The sequence below is a fragment of the Leptopilina heterotoma genome, unplaced genomic scaffold, assembly GCF_015476425.1.
Source record: "Leptopilina heterotoma isolate Lh14 unplaced genomic scaffold, ASM1547642v1 Lhet_570, whole genome shotgun sequence".
Classification (NCBI taxonomy): domain Eukaryota; kingdom Metazoa; phylum Arthropoda; class Insecta; order Hymenoptera; family Figitidae; genus Leptopilina; species Leptopilina heterotoma.
This window is the reverse complement of record NW_025111128.1, coordinates 798,565-822,050: the sequence shown is the minus strand read 5'-3', so window position 1 is coordinate 822,050 and position 23,486 is coordinate 798,565. Positions and strand designations below refer to the sequence as shown.

Here is a 23,486-nt window from a genome sequence, read left to right as displayed (position 1 = left end):
GACCCACGCTACACCCACGCTTGAGTAATTTTTGAACAGTATTATATCCACGGTTGACCCACGCTACACCTACGCTTAAGTAATTTTTGAACAGTATTATATCCACGGTTGACCCACGATACACCCACGCTTAGTACATTTTTAATCAATTAACGGTATTGCCACGCTACACCCACGCTTAGGTCATTTCTTATCAATATTATATCAACAGTATTGCTACGCTACACCCACGTTTAAGACATTTTTGAACAATATTATATCAACCGTATTGCCAAGCTACACCCACGTTTAAGTCATTTTTGAACAATATTATATCAACCGTATTGCCACGCTACACCCACGCTTAAGTAATTTTGAACAGTATTATATCCACGGTTAACCCAAGCTACACCAACGCTTAGTACATTTTTAATCAATATTATATTAACGGTATTTCCACGCTACACCCACGCTTAGGTCATTTTTTATCAATATTATATCAACAGTATTGCTACGCTACACCCACGTTTAAGTCATTTTGAACAATATTATATCTACGGTATTGCCACGCTACACCCACGCTTAAGTCGTTTTTTAACAATATTATATCTACGGTATTGCCACGCTACACCCACGCTTAAGTAATTTTTGAACAGTATTATATCCACGGTTGACCCACGCTACACCCACGCCTAAGTAATTTTTGAACAGTATTATATCCACGGTTGACCCACGCAACACCCACGCTTAGTACATTTTTAATCAATATTATATTAACGGTATTTCCACGCTACACCCACGCTTAGGTCATTTTTTATCAATATTATATCAACAGTATTGCTACGCTACACCCACGTTTAAGTCATTTTTGAACAATATTATATCTACGGTATTGCCACGCTACACCCACGCTTAAGTCATTTTTGAACAATATTATATCAACCGTATTGCCACGCTACACCCACGCTTAAGTAATTTTTGTACAGTATTATATCCACGGTATTGCCAAGCTACACACACGCTTAAGTAATTTTTGTACAGTATTATATCCACGGTTGACCCACGATACACCCACGCTTAGTACATTTTTAATCAATATTATATTAACGGTATTGCCACGCTACTCCCACGCTTAGGTCATTTTTTATCAATATTATATCAACAGTATTGCTACGCTACACCCACGTTTAAGTCATTTTTGAACAATATTATATCTACGGTATTGCCACGCTACACCCACGCTTAAGTAATTTTTGTACAGTATTATATCCACGGTTGACCTACGATACACCCACGCTTAGTACATTTTTAATCAATTAACGGTATTGCCACGCTACTCCCACGCTTAGGTCATTTATTATCAATATTATATCAACAGTATTGCTACGCTACACCCACGCTTAAGTCGTTTTTTAACAATATTATATCTACGGTATTGCCACGCTACACCCACGCTTAAGTAATTTTTGAACAGTATTATATCCACGGTTGACCCACGATACACCCACGCTTAGTACATTTTTAATCAATTAACGGTATTGCCACGCTACACCCACGCTTAGGTCATTTTTTATCAATATTATATCAAAAGTATTGCTACGCTACACCCACGTTTAAGTCATTTTTGAACAATATTATATCAACCTTATTGCCACGCTACACCCACGCTTAAGTCGTTTTTTAACAATATTATATTTACGGTATTGCCACGCTACACCCACGCTTAAGTAATTTTTGAACAGTATTATATCCACGGTTGACCCACGCAACACCCACGCTTAGTACATTTTTAATCAATATTATATTAACGGTATTTCCACGCTACACCCACGCTTAGGTCATTTTTTATCAATATTATATCAACAGTATTGCTACGCTACACCCACGTTTAAGTCATTTTTGAACAATATTATATCTACGGTATTGCCACGCTACACCCACGCTTAAGTCATTTTTGAACAATATTATATCAACCGTATTGCCACGCTACACCCACGCTTAAGTAATTTTTGTACAGTATTATATCCACGGTATTGCCAAGCTACACCCACGCTTAGTACATTTTTAATCAATATTATATTAACGGTATTTCCACGCTACACCCACGCTTAGTACATTTTTAATCAATATTATATCAACAGTATTGCTACGCTACACCCACGCTTAAGTCGTTTTTTAACAATATTATATCTACGGTATTGCCACGCTACACCCACGCTTAAGTAATTTTTGAACAGTATTATATCCACGGTTGACCCACGATACACCCACGCTTAGTACATTTTTAATCAATTAACGGTATTGCCACGCTACACCCACGCTTAGGTCATTTCTTATCAATATTATATCAACAGTATTGCTACGCTACACCCACGTTTAAGACATTTTTGAACAATATTATATCAACCGTATTGCCAAGCTACACCCACGTTTAAGTCATTTTTGAACAATATTATATCAACCGTATTGCCACGCTACACCCACGCTTAAGTAATTTTGAACAGTATTATATCCACGGTTGACCCAAGCTACACCCACGCTTAGTACATTTTTAATCAATATTATATTAACGGTATTTCCACGCTACACCCACGCTTAGGTCATTTTTTATCAATATTATATCAACAGTATTGCTACGCTACACCCACGTTTAAGTCATTTTGAACAATATTATATCTACGGTATTGCCACGCTACACCCACGCTTAAGTCATTTTTGAACAATATTATATCAACCGTATTGCCACGCTACACCCACGCTTAAGTCGTTTTTTAACAATATTATATCTACGGTATTGCCACGCTACACCCACGCTTAAGTCGTTTTTTAACAATATTATATCTACGGTATTGCCACGCTACACCCACGCTTAAGTAATTTTTAAACAGTATTATATCCACGGTTGACCCACGCTACACCCACGCTTAAGTAATTTTTGAACAGTATTATATCGACGGTTGACCCACGATACACCCACGCTTAGTACATTTTTAATCAATATTATATTAACGGTATTGCCACGCTACACCCACGCTTAGTACATTTTTAATTAATATTATATTAACGGTATTTCCACGCTACACCCACGCTTAGGTCATTTTTTATCAATATTATATCAACAGTATTGCTACGCTACACCCACGTTTAAGACATTTTTGAACAATATTATATCAACCACGCTTAACCCCTTGGCTGTCAACCAGATTTCCACTGTTTGGGCCAAAAGTGTGTTGAAAAAATTTTTAATGGATTTTTATGAAACTTGGTACCCTAAGGTTTCTGGGGTCGCTGATTACGAATCTGACATCAGTTTTTCGAAATTCAAAATGGCGGATCCAAGATGGCGGAATTTTTTCAAAATTCGTCGAATTTGCTTGAAACTTGTTACTCGTGGGTTTTAAGGGTCGCTGATTACGAATCTAACATTAGTTTTCCAAAATTTAAAATGACGGATCCAATATGGCGGACAACGAAATAAAAAATTGATCAGATTGGCTTGAAGCTGAATACTTTGGGATTTTTAGGGTCGCTGATTACGAATCTGAAGTCAGTTTTTCAAAATTCAAAATATCTGGTTCAATATGGCGGAAAATTTTTTAAAATTTATTGAATTTGTTTGAAACTGGTTAATCTGACATCAGTATGATAATTTTTGGTGAAATCAAATTTCGATAAATACCCTGAAAAAATAATGACAGATTCGTAATCAGCGACCCTAAAAACCCATATGCAATACATATGCGACCCCTAAACATATGCAATACATTTTAAATGAAAAATTTTTGATTAATTGAAATTTAGTGACATTGAATTATGATCAAGTAGATTTTAGAATTATTTTAAATAGACTTTCTTTTTTTAAATAAATAAATTCTTTCAGAACTTTAACAATTATTAAATTAATTTATTTATAGATTAATTTAGGATAAAAATTCTAGAAAATAATTGAATTGAAATAAAGAATAAATTTTTCAGGAAGCCACAATAAAATACCTTATAAATTATTAAACTTTAAAAGGTTTGAAAATTAAAATGTTTGAATTTTAATTCTTATGAAAAAATAGTAATAATTATTTAAGATTTATCTAAAAAAATATTCATGTTTGATTGGTATTAGCGGTTGCGGTCCGAGCGAACAGCTACTTCTAGAATCCAGCTTCTCAATTCAATTTCTGCAATCATTTGTAACGTCTCCAAAATTCAATATCTTTATCGTTTTAAACTAAAATTTATCTACACTTAAATTCATTTTTTTAAACAATTAATTAAATATATATTGAAAAATTGAACTAATTTCAAAAGAAATTGAATTATTAAAATTTTACAAAAATGTAAGTTGATTAAAATTTTTAATTGAATTAATGTAAGATTAAAATTTTATAAGATATCAAATTATTATTATGATAATTTTTCAAAAATTAAGTTAATTAAAAATAAATTATTGTGAAAAATAAAAAAAATTAAAGGTTTTATTTTAGAATTCGTTGCAATTTCATAGTTTATAAATCAGACAAAAAAGTAAAATTGCTATAAAAAAGTTTTCAGTACCTCCGTGTATGAAAAAAGTTCTCCTTTAATAAAAAAAGACCAAATTTGATATTCGGCTCAAAAAATTGTTATAAAAAATTCTCAAAATTAGCTTTTTTAATAAACTATTTTTATTGAATTTAAAAGATAGTGTTTTTCTTACAAATTAAAAGTCGGAATAAGAGGAGAAAGTTTTTATAATACTTAAAAAGAAATAGTTGATCAATGGTAGAAACAATTTTGAATTAATTAATTAATTTTGCTATTTGGATTTTTTTGGATTTCTTAAAGTTCGGCACTGATTATTCAAAACCTTGATGTATTCATTATATGACAGACCATCTGAATGCTTGCCAATAAAATCTAAATTATGAAATAAAAAATAAATGAGAACATCCGCTGTAAAGTTAAAGCTAAAATATTTAATTAATAAAATGAGTATAAGTGATATGTTACCCCGTAATGTACTGCTCCGCGAAGCAGGGTGCGCGAGGGTTACACTAAAAAAATTTAGTTGATTCAAATAAACCATTAATTGACTATTATCCATTGGATATTTAATTGAATCAAATAATATTCGTTGTCAATTGTCAATTCATTGTCAATTAAATGGTATTTCATTCAAATACTGAAATTATTGGTTCAAAAACCGTTTAATTGACTCCAATAAATATTATTTGATTCAAGTAAATATTTAATTGATAATAGTGAATTAAATGGATATTTGAATCAATAAAATTTTTTTCCAGTGTACAATATTATGAATTATTATCTTTAAAAAAATTAAAATATCAATATAAATATATATAAACAACCAAAAACAGCAACTCTGATGTTTTCTGGTATCCCTTTCGGAACGTTAGGATTGTTTCCAAGCCCTAATGCTGTCATTGACAATAAATTTTCGCGCCCAACTAAATGCAACATCAGTCTTCTGACCATCTCCCTAGGACGTTTAGAAAGTTGAAGAAATTCCATTTCTCTTTTTTTATCAATAATGACCGTATCGTTTACCACCGTAACTTTAAAATTAAAATAATTTATTATTATTATTATTATTATTGCATTTTTTCCATCTTTTAAGACTAGTGCTGCCACAAGACGAGACGATACCATGCAAAGTATCGTCCTCGTCTCCGTTTTTACATCAAATGTTTGTTCTTGTGGGCAGCATTACATTTAATAAGTTAGATAGTACACTAGTTAATAAGTTAATAAGTTAGTATAAGTTAATTGGTAAATTAGGTTAATTAGTAATTAAGTTTGTAAATTAGTTAGAAAGTCAATTAATAAGTTAGTGAGATACTTAGTTAGTAAGTTAGAAAATTAGTTAGTTGATAAGATACTAGTATATAATTTATTAGTAATTAAGTTTGTAATTTAGTTAGTAAGTTAGTTAGAAAATAACTTTGCTACTTAGTAAGTTAGTAACTAACTCCATGGTAAACTCAAATTCATAATAAAAAATAACATCAAAATGGATTATTTTAATCCTTTCAGGTGTTAATTTGATTTTAAAGGGATTAAATTGTTTAAGACTATTTTAATCCATTATAGTGTTATTTTAACACCTCACTATTTACCGTGTGCTGCTTGAACATTTTCAGATGCTTCTTTTGTGGATGTAGAAACATCCACTTGATCTTCCACAATAGATGTTTCTAAGTTCATATTTTGAAATTGTTCCTCCACTGTGATAAAAAACAATAATTCATTTAAAAGAAAAAGTATAATAATATACAATATTAATTATAAAAAGTATAATCAGTTAATAAGTTAACTAAGTTAGTAAGTTAATAATTAGTTAAATAATTAAATACTAAGTTAATTAGGTTAATTAGTAATTAATTTTTCTAAGTTAGTTATTAAGTTGGTTAGTAAGTTAGTTATTAAGTTAATTAGTAAGTTAGTTAGTAAGTTAATTAATAATTAAGTTTTTAAGTTAGTTAGTAAGTACATTAGTTAGTAAGTTAGTGTGCTGCTTAGTAAGTTAGAAAGTTAATTTGAATGTTAATTAGTTAGTAAGTTTGTCAGTTAGAAAGTTAGTAACTAATAGACAATTGTCCCTGGTGAAGCTAAATTAGTAGAATTTTGACAAATCGTTATTGACTTGATATTTGAATTAAAATAAAATTTTATTCATAGTAAAAAATAACACCAAAATGGATTATTTTAATTCATTTTGGTGTTAATTTAATCTTCGAGGGATTAAATTGTTGCAGATTATTTTAATCCATTTTGGTGTTATTTAACACCTCCCGATTTACCGTTTGCGAATTGCATTTCTGCAGATGCTTCGTTTATTGGTGTCAACAAATCTGCTTGCTCTTCCGCAGCTGTGATAAAAAATAATAATTTAATTTAAATAATAATATATTCAGTTAGTAAGTTAATAATTAGTTACTTAAATAATTAAATATTAAGTTAATTAGGTTAATTAGTAATTAATTTTTTTAAGTTAGTTATTAAGTTGGTTAGTAAGTTAGCTATTAAGTTAGTTAAAAGTTAATTAGTAAGTTAGTTAGTAAGTTAATTAATAAATAAGTTTTTAAGTTAGTTAGTAAGTACATTAGTTAGTAAGTTAGTGTGCTGCTTAGTAAGTTAGAAAGTTAATTAGAATGTTAATTAGTTAGTAAGTTTGTCAGTTAGAAAGTTAGTAACTAATAGACAATTGTCCCTGGTGAAGCTAAATTAGTAGAATTTTGACAAATCGTAATTGACTTGATATTTGAATTAAAATAAAATTTTATTCATAGTAAAAAATAACACCAAAATGGATTATTTTAATTCATTTTGGTGTTAATTTAATCTTCGAGGGATTAAATTATTGCAGATTATTTTAATCCATTTTGGTGTTATTTAACACCTCCCGATTTACCGTTTGCGAATTGCATTTCTGCAGATGCTTCGTTTATTGGTGTTAACAAATCTGCTTGCTCTTCCGCAGCTGTGATAAAAAATAATAATTTAATTTAAATAATAATATATTCCGTTAGTAAGTTAATAATTAGTTAGTTAAATAAGTAAATAGTAAGTTAATTAGGTTAATTAGTAATTCATTTTTTAAGTTAGTCATTAAGTTAGAAAGTTACTTAGTAAATTAGAATGTTAGTTAGTTAGTAAGTTTATTAGTAATTAAGTTTGTAAGTTAGTTAGTGAGCAAATTAGTTGATAAGTTAGTAGGCTACTTAGTAAGTTAGAAAGTTAATTAGTTAGTAAGTTTGTCAGTTAGATAGTTAGTAACTAATTGATAATTGTCCCTGGTGAAGCTAAATTAGTAGAATTTTGACAAATCGTTGACTTGCTGTTTGATTAAAAATGAAATTTCATTCATTGTCAAAAATAACACTGAAATAGATTATTTTAATAATGCTTCCATAAAAAAACAAAAAGTTTATTTTCATTTAAAAAATTTTTTTATTATCGTTAAATAATATAATATTATATGTCTTTAAAATTCAATTTTTGAATAATTTTATGAAATCTTTACATTTTTGGTCGATTTATGTGTTTCGATATTATATTATTTAATTAGCATTTATATTATTAGCATCATTTAATAAATAATTACCATTTGCCTTTGTTTGGCCGCAAATGGAACCTGCAACATTCACTTGCAATGACTCCAACCATTGTCTGTCATCTAAAATATAAGTTGATTTTATATATTTATGTTATTTGACTGGTTAATAAATAGTTCATTCTTTCCTAAATAAGAAAAACAATTCCCTTAAATATTATAGTTGAATGCAATTAAAATAAAGATAAAAATAACAGGACTAATAAATGTTATTACTAGACACTGAGTGATAATGATTGAATTGTTACTGACAGTAAGTTAATATAAAGAGTAGAATATATTTTTAATGTTAACTCTTAAAAATTTTTTTTTAAATGAGACAATTGTATATAAGAAGAGGATATAAACGTTTTTTGTAGGAAACATTTTTTTTAAATTCAAATTTTCTTGTAAAATAATGTAATATATAAATAAAAATAGAAAATAATAAATATAAATAAAAAAAATAAATAAGAAATAAAAAAATATACACACACAAAAAACCTACAAAATACACACAATTACAATTTATTTACTTACCATTTACTGCTAATATTTTGGCTTTGTATGTTTTCCCATTCCAAGAAATTTGGGCAGAATGTTTAAATATTTCAACAACATTAGATTCCTCAATTACACTTATTTCTTTTCCCGAGACCCACTGCACTAAATAAAACATGTTTTTAAATGTGTCCTGCCACGAGAAAGAAAAAGAGTCTAACTAACCAAAACGTCAATTACAATAATTTGTTATTGTAATTGACGTTGAGTTCACACTATATAATATTACGCATGTATTTTTTTTGAAAATTCTTCCTTTTACCACTATTTGTCTTATAAATTTTATTAAAAGTCGTAGAAAGAATTCAATATTTAATAATTTGTTGATAAAATTCTTTATGAGAATTGAATTTTAAGAAACATTGGATTATTTAATAAATTATTTAATTTTGTATACTTAAGTAATTTAATTCTCGTAGAATTTTCTAATAAAAATTGATTTTAAAATGAATTTCAGTCTAAATTTTAAATAATAATTGAATTTTGGAGAAGTTACTAACAATTGCAATTCTTGTAAATAATTGAATTTTGAAATTAATTTTTTTTTAAAGTTGAATTTAATTTTTCTATATTATTTGAAGTTTTTATTTTGATTTTTATTTTAATATTGTAAAGAAATGGGTTTGAAAATTGTCATAGAACTTTTTCGAAAGTTAATTGGTTGAAAGAAGAATTTTTGGTAAAAATTCCTGAAAATAATAATTATTTTTATATTCTTATAATATAAAATAGTGATTTCTCAATTTCCCATCTTAAATTATTAAAAATATGAAAGTATATATATTTCCAAAATAATTAAGTTTGATAAAGAACTTTTGTTAAAATTGTAATTAAAATAATTGAATAACTCAAAATAATTTTATTAATCCAGAAAATAATCCAATTAATTGTAAATAAATAAATTTTTTAAATTTTTCATCAAAATACTTAAAAAATTAAACGTTATATTTAAAAATAACAAAATTTGAGCATAATAATAAAATTAAAATAAAGTGATTCGCGTTCTTGACAGTTAATAATATAATCTAATAATATAATTTTTTAAAAAGATTCTATATTTTTTTCAATTTTATTATAATTTCAGAAAATTTCTCCGAAATCGAGGTTCATGAGTTCATCTTAAAATTCGTCCAAAATCTAGTCTTTCAATTGATTTTAAAACACGCCTTAAATCTTGTCCTTCAATTGATCCTAATACTCGTTGTAAATCAAGTCCTCATATTTATCTGGAAACAGCTTTTTGATAATAAATTTATATTCTCTCATTACTATATTTTATTTTCCTAGAACAAAAAATAAATTAACCAATTCTTGTTCTATTATTACATGATAAATAAAATAGAAAAATTTTCAGAAATAATTTTACAAGTAACTGAATAATATTATAAAGTTAAATAAAATTAGTAATAAAAATAAATTTAATTATTTTCAATACATATTATTTACAATTCTTTCGAAACTCAAATATAACCTTATTTTTCTCATCTTTTAATTTTTTATTACACTTGTTAGTTTTACTAAAAATAATAAAAGTTTAAATTACAAATTAGTCAAATATTATTCACTTTTATAAAACAAACTTTATAAGAAAATTATTATGCATTTTGTAATGTTTTTATTCTATTTAACCTTTATTTTGAAATTATAAATGTTGATTATACTTATCTTTCAACCTGCAAAATGATTTGACAATCACGAATTTCACTATGCAAAATATTTGCTTCCATTGACTTCCATTAACCTTCATTAATTTTGATGTTTATACATATTTTTCAATAAATTATACAATTTTCAAGTTTGTATATATTTTTCATATTGATGACCAACGATGACACATGTTTTAGTGACAAGTATTTAGGCATTGATTACAATATCATGAGATGCAACGCAGACTTTCAATTTTCTGCAGCAACTTCAAGCACAAGGCATTTGTAGTTTCTACTGTATATAGGTATTTGTAGCAAATTCGAATTATTTGAGTCAAATAATTGGATCTAATAAATATTACTTTAAATCAGTTATAGGAAAATTACTTGATTCAATAATGCATAGTTTTTAATTCAAATAAATATTTATTTGCATAAATAAAATATTGTTTTTAAAATAACTAAATACTTATTTGTATCAAATATGCAATTATTCTTCATAATTTATTATGTTAATTCAGACTAATATACTTTTAATTGCTTTAAATATAGTCCACATACTCAATTTATTTGCATCAAAACAAAGCAGTGTTAGATTCAAATAAATCTCAATTTGTATTAACCCTTTAACGCCCAAATGTGCTGATTTTTAACTTCAGTTTCAAGCTCATAATATTGAAAGTACAAAATTATTTAAAATTCTACAAGGACATATCCCTACGTTTTTAGGGTTGCTTTTTCGAATGGCATGGTCAAAAAAAGTGACTAATTACGAATCTGAAGTCAGATTTAAAAAATTCAAAATGGTGGATACAATATGGCGGACAATAAAATTAAAAATGCATAGTATTCGCTTCAAATTTGTTACTTGGGGGTTTTCGGGGTCGCTGATTACGAATCTGAAATCAGATTTTAAACATTCAAAATGACGGATTCAATATAGCTGGATGATAAAATTAAAACTTTATCCTATTGGCTATTTACATATTTTACCTCCGAGTAACAAATTTGAAGCCAATACATGAAGTTTTAATATTGTCGTCCGCCATATTGGATCCGCCATTTTAAATTTTTTAAATCTAATTTCAGGTTCGTAATCAGCGACCCCGAAAACCCCCAAGTTACAAATTTTAAACGAAGGCGATGCATTTTTAATTTTTTAGTCTGCCATATCGGATCCGCCATTTTAAATTTTTTAAATCTAATTTCAGGTTCGTAATCAGCGACCCCGAAATCACCCGAGTAAAAAAATTTCAAGCGAATACTATGCATTTTTAATTTTATTGTCCGCCATATTGGATTCGCCATTTTGAATTTTTAAAATCTGACTTCAGATTCGTAATCAGCGACCTCGAAAATCCTCAAGTAACAGATTTCAAGCGATTTCAAGAATTTTGGAAAATTGTATCGGTATCACAACTAAAATTGGATTAAAAAAAATACTTCCCAAAATTTTATATTTTTTGAGTATTTTTGAAAATAATAAGGGTTAAACGTCACTTTTTGGAAATTTTGACCATGCCATTCGAAAGAGCGACCCCAAAGACATATGGACATGTCCTTGTAGAATTTTTAATAATTTTTTTCTTTTAATATTATAAGCTTGAAACCGAAGTTAAAAATCAGCACATTTGGGCGTTAAAGGGTTAAAGAAATGAATTTTTTTCCATTTCCATACGTAAAAGAATTTTAAAAATAGGGGAGAGTCTCCAGTTGTGAGACGGGTTTTATTTTTGACCCGTAAATTGTAAACGGGTAAACGAAATTGTAAATAAAATACACCGTTCGAAAGGTAACAGAAATACGCAACTTTTATTAAAAGAAAGTGTAGTGTTTCGATGAACTCAAAAAATGTTACGATACATTTTCCGAGCACATCGCTTTTGTCAAAAAAAAAATGTCTCCAGTTGTGAGACACTCATTAAAAATTGCTAAAATTTAATAAGTTTGACATAAAACGTTATGTTTAGTGGAAATAATTAAATATATTAATAATATATATTATTATATACTAAATAATAATATTTATTCGCCAAAATATGACTATCAAATAAACACAATTTAATAGCTTCAACAAGAGCATTAAAATTGATTTCTTCTGAATCAATTGACTTTCTTCCACTTGACATGCTTGCAAAGTCGTATTTTTTATGCTGCCCAGATGAGTGTTGACACCGTCTCACAACTGGTGATATGCTGTGTCTCACACCCAGAAATTGGCGCTATTTTGAGAAAGGAAAATTAAATTATTTTCAACCGTAGATTGGAACAATGCAATATTGCATCACAAAATATAAGAAAAACACTAAAAGAAAATGCATTACATTTACCTTTTCTAATTAATTAACTTGGAAAAAAAGTACTTTGTATTTATTGAAAAAACGCTTTTTAGTCGATTATCACACACAGTGTTGGTATTTAACAAAAACAGTTTATATATCCGCTTCGGCGTACACGAAAAAGTTGGCTCATATAAAAAGAAATGTTTTTATATAAACCAATCGGCTTTTTAATATTGCATGTTAAAAAAATTGACTGTCTCACAACCGGAGACTCTCCCCTATTAAAAAACTATTTAGAAAATTATATCAAGATTCGTGGTAGAGAATTGCCGCTTAGTAAAAATTAAAAACCGTGTATAGGGTAAACCAGACAGTAGTCGGCCACTTTTCAATTTTGAATAGCTACACTGAGAAAACTGGAGAGTCAAATTCAGAGGTTCAAAAAGTGTATGTTTCCTTTGCTTATGAAGAGAGTTAAATAGTCCTTCTAAAATAAATTTTGAATTGATAATGGAAATCTACTTGTATATTCTCTCCCATTATATCTGAGGGTTAAAAGTTGCGCAGAAAATGTGTACGATCTGATGCACGCGAAATTATTTTTCTGACATTTTATGTATTTAATTTAGGGGTTAGGTTGCCATATTTATTCATTTCGCGCCGGATAAGGAAGGGATTTCTCAAGATGGTTAATTTGTCCCTCTGTTAGAGAAATGGCACGAATATCTGTCAATGGTGTATTTGAACATTTAGATTGTTATCCAATAGCTAACTCTCAAATATCAACGATTTGTCCCTCCAGATGTTAAGTCCAATACTCCAGTTTTCTCAGTGTATAAAACCGTATGAGATAAAAATATTTTGTTTGTTGATAATCATTTCTAAGGTGATTATAAACAAATCTAAGCTTTTGTAATTGAAAAAAGAATTTTGTACGGTTTTTGAAAGCTTTTTTAAGTGGCCGATCACTGTCAGATTCTTACTTGTTTATTTACTAATTTTGTTAACGAATAAAAATTTATTTTTTATAAACATGATTGTTTTAATAGTTTTGTGTGATCGTAAGGAACAACATTACATAAAAGAATTCGAAAAAAATATGAAAAGGCACTTTTAAAACATTGTTAATTAAAAAGATTGCCTTAAGTGGCCGACTACTGTCGGATTCTTACTTTTTTTTGTAAATTTTTTTAACGAATTAGAAATTTATTTTTGTAAATGGGTGATTCTACAAAAGAGGGAATTTTGATGTCTGAAGCATGTTTTGTATATTAATTTTGGAAAGAATAATTTTACTTTTAATGGAAATTGTAAATCTTAATGGTTTCTATTATGGCACAGAAAAAAAAACCGATGAAAAAAAATATGTTTTTGCAAAAAATACACATTATAGTGCTAAATTCTCATTCGTCTGGCATGTCCCTTTTGGAGAATGACAGTTCATATTGAGAATAAATATCACTTTTCAAATGTTTTGCGGAAAATTCATACTGAATTAGTAATTTTGAATAGTTGTAGATTACTAATATGGAAATAATTATGATGTTTCTCTATATCTTATTTATAAAATATCTTCGCGAAGTTTGTCCCCTGAATTTGTTATCATTTGTCTGGCAGTGCAAAAAATGTAAAAATTATTAAAAATCAACATTGTGATGAAGTGACTGTTCGTTGTAGTTGTTAATTAAACTAAACTAAATGTGATACCAATCGGGTTTTATTGAATCTTCTAATCTATTAACCAAGATTTCTCAATTTGTAACGGAGATTGTGTTGTGACCAGACAAATTCTCATTCGTCTGGCATACATTTTTAAAAAAAATATTTTATTTTTTGGTTATTCTATAGACTTATGTTTTGTAGATTATTATTCTCTATAATTATATTGACATAAACAAACAAATGGAATAAGTATTTTTTTATATGAATAAAGTTTAGCCCACAAAAATCAAAGTAGTTCTTTATTATTAGACACTTGAACTTACTTTTACAATTCTATGATTTGTGAAATTGTGCTTATAGAAACAAATACACCATCCGTAATTTGTTAAAAACAATTATTAATTAAATTACAACAAAAATTAATTAAACCGATGACTTTTATTGATCCTCGTAAAAATCGTTACTTGGGGGTTTTCGGGGTTGCTGATTAAGAACCTAATGTCAGTTTTTAAAATTTTTCAAATTCAAAATGGCGGATCAAATATGGCCGACGATTTTGGAAAAAACTTAACATATTCGTCTGAAAATCGTTACTCGGTGATTTTCTGTTTCGCTTATTACCAATCCGAGGTCAACTTTTTTCAAATTAACCATTGCTTTTACAATTTGTTTAAACAATTTAATTATGTTTTTTAGTTCTACTACTATATTTATAGTTCATAGATGTATAAAAATTAATAAATAAATTTTAAATAGTTTTTAATAATTATAATTAATTAATTAATTACAATTTATTATTATTATTATTAATTATTAATTAGTTAAATAAATTAAATAAAAATAAATTAATAAATTATTAAAAAGTAAATTCAAAATTAAACTCAACGTTAAAAACTAGAGGTGTATTCAAAGTATTTAGTATTCGATTTTTTCGGGTACTCGATTTCTTTTCAGTCCTCGGAAATTTCCGTATGCATCAAGTATTCCGTATTTTAAATAATCTTGAACTATCTGATTCAAAAGTTGCGAAAATGGTGGTAAATTGTAAATTGTTAGTTCTAACTTTTCCTCTAGGTTAATAACTTATTTAACGTTTAAATATATTTTACAAAATCAAATTTAATAAAAATCGAACAATTTTTTTAAAATTCATTTAATTAGATTCTTAATCAGCGACCTCAAAAACCCCCGGGTAACGATTTTTAGACGAATACGATAAGTTTTTTCAAAAGTCGTGCGCCATATTGTATCCGCCATTTTGAATTTTGAAAAACTGACATTGGATTCTTAATCAGCAACCCCGTAAACCCCCGAGTAACCAATTTTATAAAAATCCATTCATTAATTTTTATGTTAATGTGAATTTTCTTGACACGATTTTAATTCTCTGGATAAATTGTTTATAAATAACCATAACTTTTGTAATTTTTAATATTTTGTCTGGCCACTTATGGATGTCTTTATTAGTACCATTAACTTGAAGTTAAAATACTTTTCAGAACTTAAATGAGAAAAAAATGTTGTGTCCAAATTTTCTTGATTTTCGTCCTTCGTTTGTAGAATCACCCAAATATCAACTGTTTATCGATAAAATCGAATAACTCGAGTAAATCTTCACTGATTTTGCTCTATTTTTTTGTTGGATAAAGAATGATAAAAGAAAGAATTATGATAAGGTTATTCAATATTTTGGATACTTTTATAGAACTGAAGCAAAGAAAACTAAACTTCTAAACGGATTTGCAAAATATTTTGGAATATTATTAATTGGTTTAAAATCTCGATAATATATTTCAGGAAATTTCAATACATTAAATATTTTTTGAAATAATTGGATTTTTTGACAGTTAGACAAACGTATAGACTAAACTCCTTAACGGATTTGCTAACAGCATGTGACTGTTAGACATTCAATGGTAATTTTTTTGACCACATTTCTCTTTAAATATTTAATAAATTGAGCTGAAAATTTTGTAAGAAAGTCAAAAATATAATAAAGAAGAGCAGTAATGTGCAAAAGTTTTAATAATTAAAAAATAAATTATAATAAAACACTTTGAAATCGGTAAAGACGAGAAATTGATTAGAAGTGACCGTGACAACTGATAATTTTAAAGTAATTTGTAATAATTGATTTTAAAAATAGTAATACTTTTGCACATCACTGACCTTCTTTATTGTATTTTAGGCTTTTGTACAAAATTTCAGCTCAATTTATAAATATTTGAAGAGAAAAGTGGTTGGAAAAATTACCATTGAAGCCTAACAATCACATGCTGTTGAATACTCTATAGAATTTAATAAATTGGGTTAAAATCCCGATATATGTTCCAGGAAATTCCAATACATTAAGTATTTTTTGAAATATTTGAATTTTTTCTAAACAAAATTGGATTCTTTGACATTTAGACAAACGTAGAGCCTGAAGTACTAAACAGTTTCATAAATACCCTAAAATTTTATTAATGATGCAAAAAGTATTTTGATCCCAATAAAAACATCTTTGATGTAAAAAGATCCGCCAAGTAAAAGTTTTTGCAAATGTCCAAACAATTAGTGAAATAAAAGTTTACCAAGTAAAATTTAGAACTAAAGTTTTAATATAGAATTGTAACAAATATAAAATTTAATTTAAAAACCCATTAAGTCCCATGAAGAAACCAGACGTTTTATTTAAAAAGTAACAATTGGATTCATAAGAAAATTGAAAAAAAGATAGACCTGTTTTTTGTTTTTAATTTCCAATTGTTTAAACAAATTAAAAATAAACAAATTATGCTGAGTATAGGATGTTTTATCCCAAGCATAAACAAATGCATTTTGAGTAAAAAATTGAAAAAAATGTACCTGTTTTTGTTAATTTACAATTATTTAACAATAATTGTTTAAACCAATTAATAAAAATTTAAAAATTATCGAAAATTCTTAACGTAAATCGATTCTGTGTAGAAAATTAAGAAAGTTTTAAATGTGTTTTTTTCTTCTCCAGGTAGTATTTTGTTTATAAAATTGTTATTAACAAATTATGCTGGATAAATGTGTTTTATCCTAATTAGTTTCTGAGTTGGCACAAAACTATTAAATTAACAAACTGAGTTTAGTTTCGTGTTGAATCAAAACTAAATTCAGTTTGTTGGTTCAGTTTCGTGTCGACCCGAAACTAAATTAACAAATTAGATTTAGTTTCATGTCGACTGCAAACTAAACTAAAAAAAATAAATTAGATTTTTAAACACTTGAATTTATTTTAGTACAGATAAAAAAAAATATCTGAGAAACTCAATTACCTAGTTCTAATTAAAAAATCACAGCTAACAATAAAATATTTAAAGAAATAATAGAATTATAACTTTAATAATAGATATACAGTAGTATGAGGAGACTTCAATAGAATTATAATTTATTTTTAGTTGACATGAAACTAAATTAAACGTAAATTTTTAATTTAGTTTCGTTTTAGAATCGGTCCCTGAGATTTACATGACGTACAAACATGAGAAAAATATGTTTTTAAATTATCATACATTTAAAAAAATTGTTTATTGGTAATTGCATTTAAACAATAATGAAGAATATGTTTTTTTCAAATTTATTATTTTGATATTATGAAAGTAGAAAATATTAGCTTTGAAATAAGATCTTAACTAACTTTCTATCCTTACTAGAACTTAAAATAAATAACTTTGTGTAATGTCGGTCGGTCGATCTTCAACTGAATATCATAGAGTGGAAGAATGGATTGATAGAACACTACTGCGCATGCGTGACACTGATAGAACACTACTGCGCATGCGTAACATTGACAGAACACTACTGCACGTGCGTAACATTTACAGAACACTACTGCGCATGCCTGACATTGATAGAACACTACTGCGCATACGTGATTTGTGAATATGTATACATGTGTTAATATTGTTTTTAAAAGATATATACATATATATACGGCTAGGGTCGGTCGGTCGGTCGGTCGGTCGGTCGGTCGTTCTTCAACTTAATATATAACTAGCGACATATACCTCACTCGCTAACGCTCGTTCGGTTGTATTTAAACTTATTTGTTTTTACTTATTTATTTTTATTTATTTGAACTAAGTAAATATTTACTGGACATAAATATTTTAATTTATGGTATCAAATAAATAGTTATTTGAACCAAATACAAATTACTTAAGTCAATTAAATATAATAATTTGATCTAATAAATATTGCTTTAAATCAATTATGAAAATTACTTGATTCAATAATGCATAGTTTTTAATTAAAATAAATATTTATTTGCATTAATAAAATAATTTTTTAGAAATAACTAAACTTAGAAGGTTAGGTTTTGAATGTTAGCCTGATTCTCTGAATAATTAGTAAGAAAAGGGCGAAGATACGTCTATTCTTTTCTTACTAACAGATTGTGTTTTTTTATCTTTTAAACAATTGCTCTTATCGCATTGAAAATCTTTAAACACAAATTGTTATAGGGGAGCGTGGGGGAATTGGAGCCCCTTAAGGAAAATTATTAAAAAAACCAACTTATCTTTATAATAATACATTGTTTTCGTCATTTTCTACTCATTTCGTTATTTATCTTTAATTATGTTTAATTAGAAACTTAAAAAGAGAAAGTAAATTAAAAAAAAAATACATTTTTTGCCATCACCCAATTTGTGGGGTATTGGGAGCTTTCACTTGAAATTTAAAAAATTTCTATTTTTTAGGAATATTTTTTGTTTTATAATAGAAAAAGTGTTAATACTTACAATGAAACCAAAACTTTAGACTTAGAATAAACTTTTTCCTGAATTTTAATTAAATAAAAAATTTTTGAAAAAAATTTAATTTTTTATTTTTTCCACGAAAAATTATTTTTTAATTAAAAGTTTTTTCATAAGGTGATATCTTTTACAATTTTGAAAGAAATAACGAAAGCCGTAACATAGTAACGAAGATTCTTTGGGCTGACACTAATTCTCCCATTACCCCACAGAATTCTTACAGGCCAAAATTTGAATAAAAAAATAAAAATACCTATAAACAAATTTTATTATTATCTCGATTTTTATACAAGTATACATATCTACACATATTCACCTATAATATAATGAAAAACAGAACTAAATAATACAATTTTAACTACTTATGGTGATGTTTAGAAATATTTTGCATTTTACAACGAAAACTCAAAACATACATTTTCCCTTGTCTTTACTAAAAATTTGTCAAGAATGTAATCTTTTGTTTTGGAATGATATAAACAAAGGTTGTAGAAGATTTTCTAGACATTGCAGCGAATTTTAAGGCTTTTAAGTACGTGAAATTTAAAAGCTCCCATTACCCCACGCTCCCCTACACAAAAAATAAAAAAGATATTTCAAAAATAATATTTGCCCATCTTTTAGTACTTTTGACCCATTTCCCCTAAATTTTTTATTAAAACCAGCCAACATAGTAGGTTTTAACTTGTCCAAAATGTGAATCATCTTAAAATGCTATATGGGGCTTTCCATGGCTCTATGAACCGACGAAATTTTGGTTTTGCTTATACCCAAGCAGCACGGAATATAACCTTAAAATGAAGGGAATATTACATTTCATATTCGGAATATTCTAGGGATCTTAAAGTAATATTAAAATGTCCGCCCACAGAAATATTCCAAAAATAACATTGAGGGAATGTTCCACGGTAATTTCGAAGTAATATTCCAGGATGATGTTCAGAAAATGTTCCACCGTAATATTAATGGAATATTCCAAGGTAATGTTGAATGAATATTAAGGGAATATTCCCAGAATATTCACTGGAAATATTCCAAAATTTCATACTTTGAAAAAATTTGACTTTTTTTCTCTTTATCTTCTTTCTTTAGTAAAAACGATTTTCAATGGTATTTTCAACATATTTAATATTATCTGGGAACATTCCCTCAACATCACCCTGGAATATTCCATTAATATTACGGTGGAACATTCCTTCAACATCATCCTGGAATATTACTTCCATATAACCGTGGAACATTCCCTAAATGTTATCTTGGAATATTCCTGTGCAGCGGACATTTTAATATTACTTTAAGATCTCTGGAACATTCCACTGGAATATTCCGAATATGAAATGCAATATTCCCTTCAATTTAAGGTTATATTCCGTGATACTTGGGTACTTTGTAATTTGATAGTGTTTAGGGTCCTAAATAAGTGTGTCAAAAAGTTTTACAAAATTTTTAATATTTTGCAAGATATTTGCAAGGGAGCGTTCATAAATGATGTCACGTTTTTTGGGGGAGGGTGGAGGGTCTCTACTAAACGTGACACAATGTATTTTTACATGTGAAATTGCATGAAATTTGTTTGACAGGGGGAGGGGGGGGGGTATAAAATCCCGAAAAATTGCGTGGCATCATTTGTGAACGCTCTTCAATCAAATAATTTCAACACTTTTTTTCAGGAATTTTTATCTCGTAAACTATATAAAAATGCTGTTTTATTAATTTTTTGAGAAATGTTTTTTTGAAATTTTTACTGCACTATTCTTCGCACGTCACCGTCACCAATATTGTTACAATATATATTGTAACAATATTGTAACGACAAATTTGTCTAGACTTTGGGTTTTTGCAAGTCTAGACAATATAGTTGTATAATAATATAAATTTTTCTTTCTAAACCAGAGTTTAAACATTTACAAAATTAAAACCTTATAGTGGTTAGAAAATGTAAAAAATTATTAATATTTATAAAAATATAAATTATTTTATTTAAAATCATTGTGTAATAAGACAAAAATTATGAAGTGACATTTTAAAAAATTGTCATTTTGCATTATACGAAATGTTATTTTTACGTATTCTCTTACTAAATCTTTCATTTTCGTCCGCTATCCTGGATTCGCCATTTTGTATTTTTAAAAAGTGACTTTGGATTCATAATCAGTGGAATTTTACTGAAAATCAGTTGAAAAGTACTAAAATATCAGTCATTCTTCACTGATTGTTATTTTATTGTGATTTATTTATTATTGTCAATTTCTGCCAAACAAATAATTTTACTAAAAGTCAGTTGAAAATTACACTTACAGAAATATAAGTCATTTTTCACTGATTATCCACTTAAAAAATTATTGTTGATTTCTGTCAAACAAATAAATAAGTAAATATACAAGTAAATAAATAAGTTCCCTTACAACACAGACAGCGCAGTATTAGCGAGTGAGGTATTTACGTATATTTAAAAAAATTTCAACAGACACTAAGTGCATTAACGAACCTTAAAAAATTCAACAATTTATATTATCAATTGTTTATTAAATCTATATATGTGAATTGTGTATATGTAGGAGTTTATATCTGCATATGAGTCAGTATACATGTGTATGTAATTTATGTACATGTGTGAGTATACATGTACATGTGATTAGCGTATATGTGTGAGTATACATGTGTGGGTGTTTTGCGCGCATGTTAGATATTCATAGAACACTACTGCGCATGCCTGATATTCATAGAACACTACTGCGTATTCCTAACATTGATAGAACACTACTGCGTATTCCTGACATTGATAGAACACTACTGCACATGCCTGATATTGATAGAACACTACTGCGCATGTCTGACATTAATAGAACACTACTGTGCATGCGTGACATTGATAGAAAACTACTGCGCATGCGTAACATTGATAGAACACTACTGCGCATGCGTGACATTGATAGAAAACTACTTCGCATGCGTAACATGGATAGAGAACTACTGCGCATGCGTGACATTGATAGAAAACTACTTCGCATGCGTAACATTGATAGAGAACTACTGCGCATGCCTGATATTGATAGAATACTACTGCGCATGCGTAACATTGATAGAACACTACTTTGCATGTGTGACATTGATAAAACACTACTGCGTATGCGTAACATTGATAGAACACTACTGCGCATGCCTGATATTCATAGAACACTACTGCGCATGCGTAACATTGATAGAACAATACTGCGCATGCGTAACATTGATAGAACACTACTGCGCATGCGTGACACTGATAGAACACTACTTTGCATGTGTGACATTGATAAAACACTACTGCGCATGCGTGACATTGATAAAACACTACTGCGCATGCGTAACATTGATAGAACACTACTGCGCATGCGTGACACTGATAGAATGCATAACATTGATAGAACACACACACCAGGTCATGGCCAAATATACAGGCGCAACGCCAGTATGGGCCAACGTTAATTATATTCTATTCTATTGATAGAACACTACTGCGCATGCGTGACATTCATGGAATACTACTGCGCATGCGTGACATGACATGTATGTGTTTAGGGTATATGTGTAACATACATGGGTAAATGTTTTTTGGACATGTGTGTGAGTGAAGTATTATAATAGATGTTAGACAGATAGAAAGAGGTGTGAGTCGGTCGGTCGGTCGGTCGGTCGTTCTCTAACTTAATATAATAGAGTGGATAGAGGATTGCGATAAACTTCTAAAAGGTAAATCTCAAACACCAATAAACACTGAAAATCTCAAAGAGAATGCATCACTCAAGTAGCACGTGACATTATTGGAATGTTGCAGCAATGTTACATGTAATGTTAGTAACATTACAGTGTTACATTGCAGTAACATTAACATTACCATGTAATGTTACTGTAACATTACATGTAGTATTACCTTGGGGCGGACATTTTAATATTATTGCAATGTTAGACTGTAATGTTTCTAACATTACATGTTACATTGCTGCAATATTCCAGTAATGTTACGTGCTACTTGGGCACACGCTGTTTAATCAAACGGCGCGACGCCATGACACATAACAGCTGGGTGGATCGCTGCATGTGTATATAAGATTTATGAACAAATCTACACTTTGAAAAAAACTGTCGGCCCAATAGCACCAAAGCTATTTAGAACTAGAAGCATAATGTTGTCTAATAAAACATGTAAACTGATTGAGATGTAAGGTTGATACAATTTTATTAATAAAATATTATTATTCGCGAGAAAATGATAGGCCCCTGAAAAATGTTTGAGTTTGACTTGAAATATCTCTGTTAAAAAAATTATTTGAAAAAAATGAGAAATATTTTTAAAAGCGTGGAATCTCATATGTTTGTATACGAAAATCCAATACTAAAAAAATTTTTGCACCGTACAGGTGCAAAATTACATCACAGTGTACCCCATTTTTCGACATTTTCAAAAATGGTCGACTTTGGTACAAGATTTTACATGGAAGCGATTATTCAAAAACTTCGAAAA

General features: G+C 28.1%; 1 protein-coding gene across 1 annotated transcript in view; it reads right to left on the bottom strand.

Moving 5' to 3' along the window:
* LOC122508806 overlaps window positions 1-23,486 on the bottom strand; it is a 333,590-nt gene that overhangs the window by 13,205 nt on the left and 296,899 nt on the right. The window contains exons 9-14 of the mRNA XM_043622366.1: window positions 8,606-8,759; window positions 8,078-8,149; window positions 7,385-7,453; window positions 6,774-6,842; window positions 6,090-6,197; window positions 5,322-5,528 (exon numbers count right to left, since the gene is read on the bottom strand). Coding sequence (XP_043478301.1) covers window positions 5,322-5,528; window positions 6,090-6,197; window positions 6,774-6,842; window positions 7,385-7,453; window positions 8,078-8,149; window positions 8,606-8,759 — 679 coding nt within the window. The remainder of the gene's footprint in view (window positions 1-5,321; window positions 5,529-6,089; window positions 6,198-6,773; window positions 6,843-7,384; window positions 7,454-8,077; window positions 8,150-8,605; window positions 8,760-23,486) is intronic.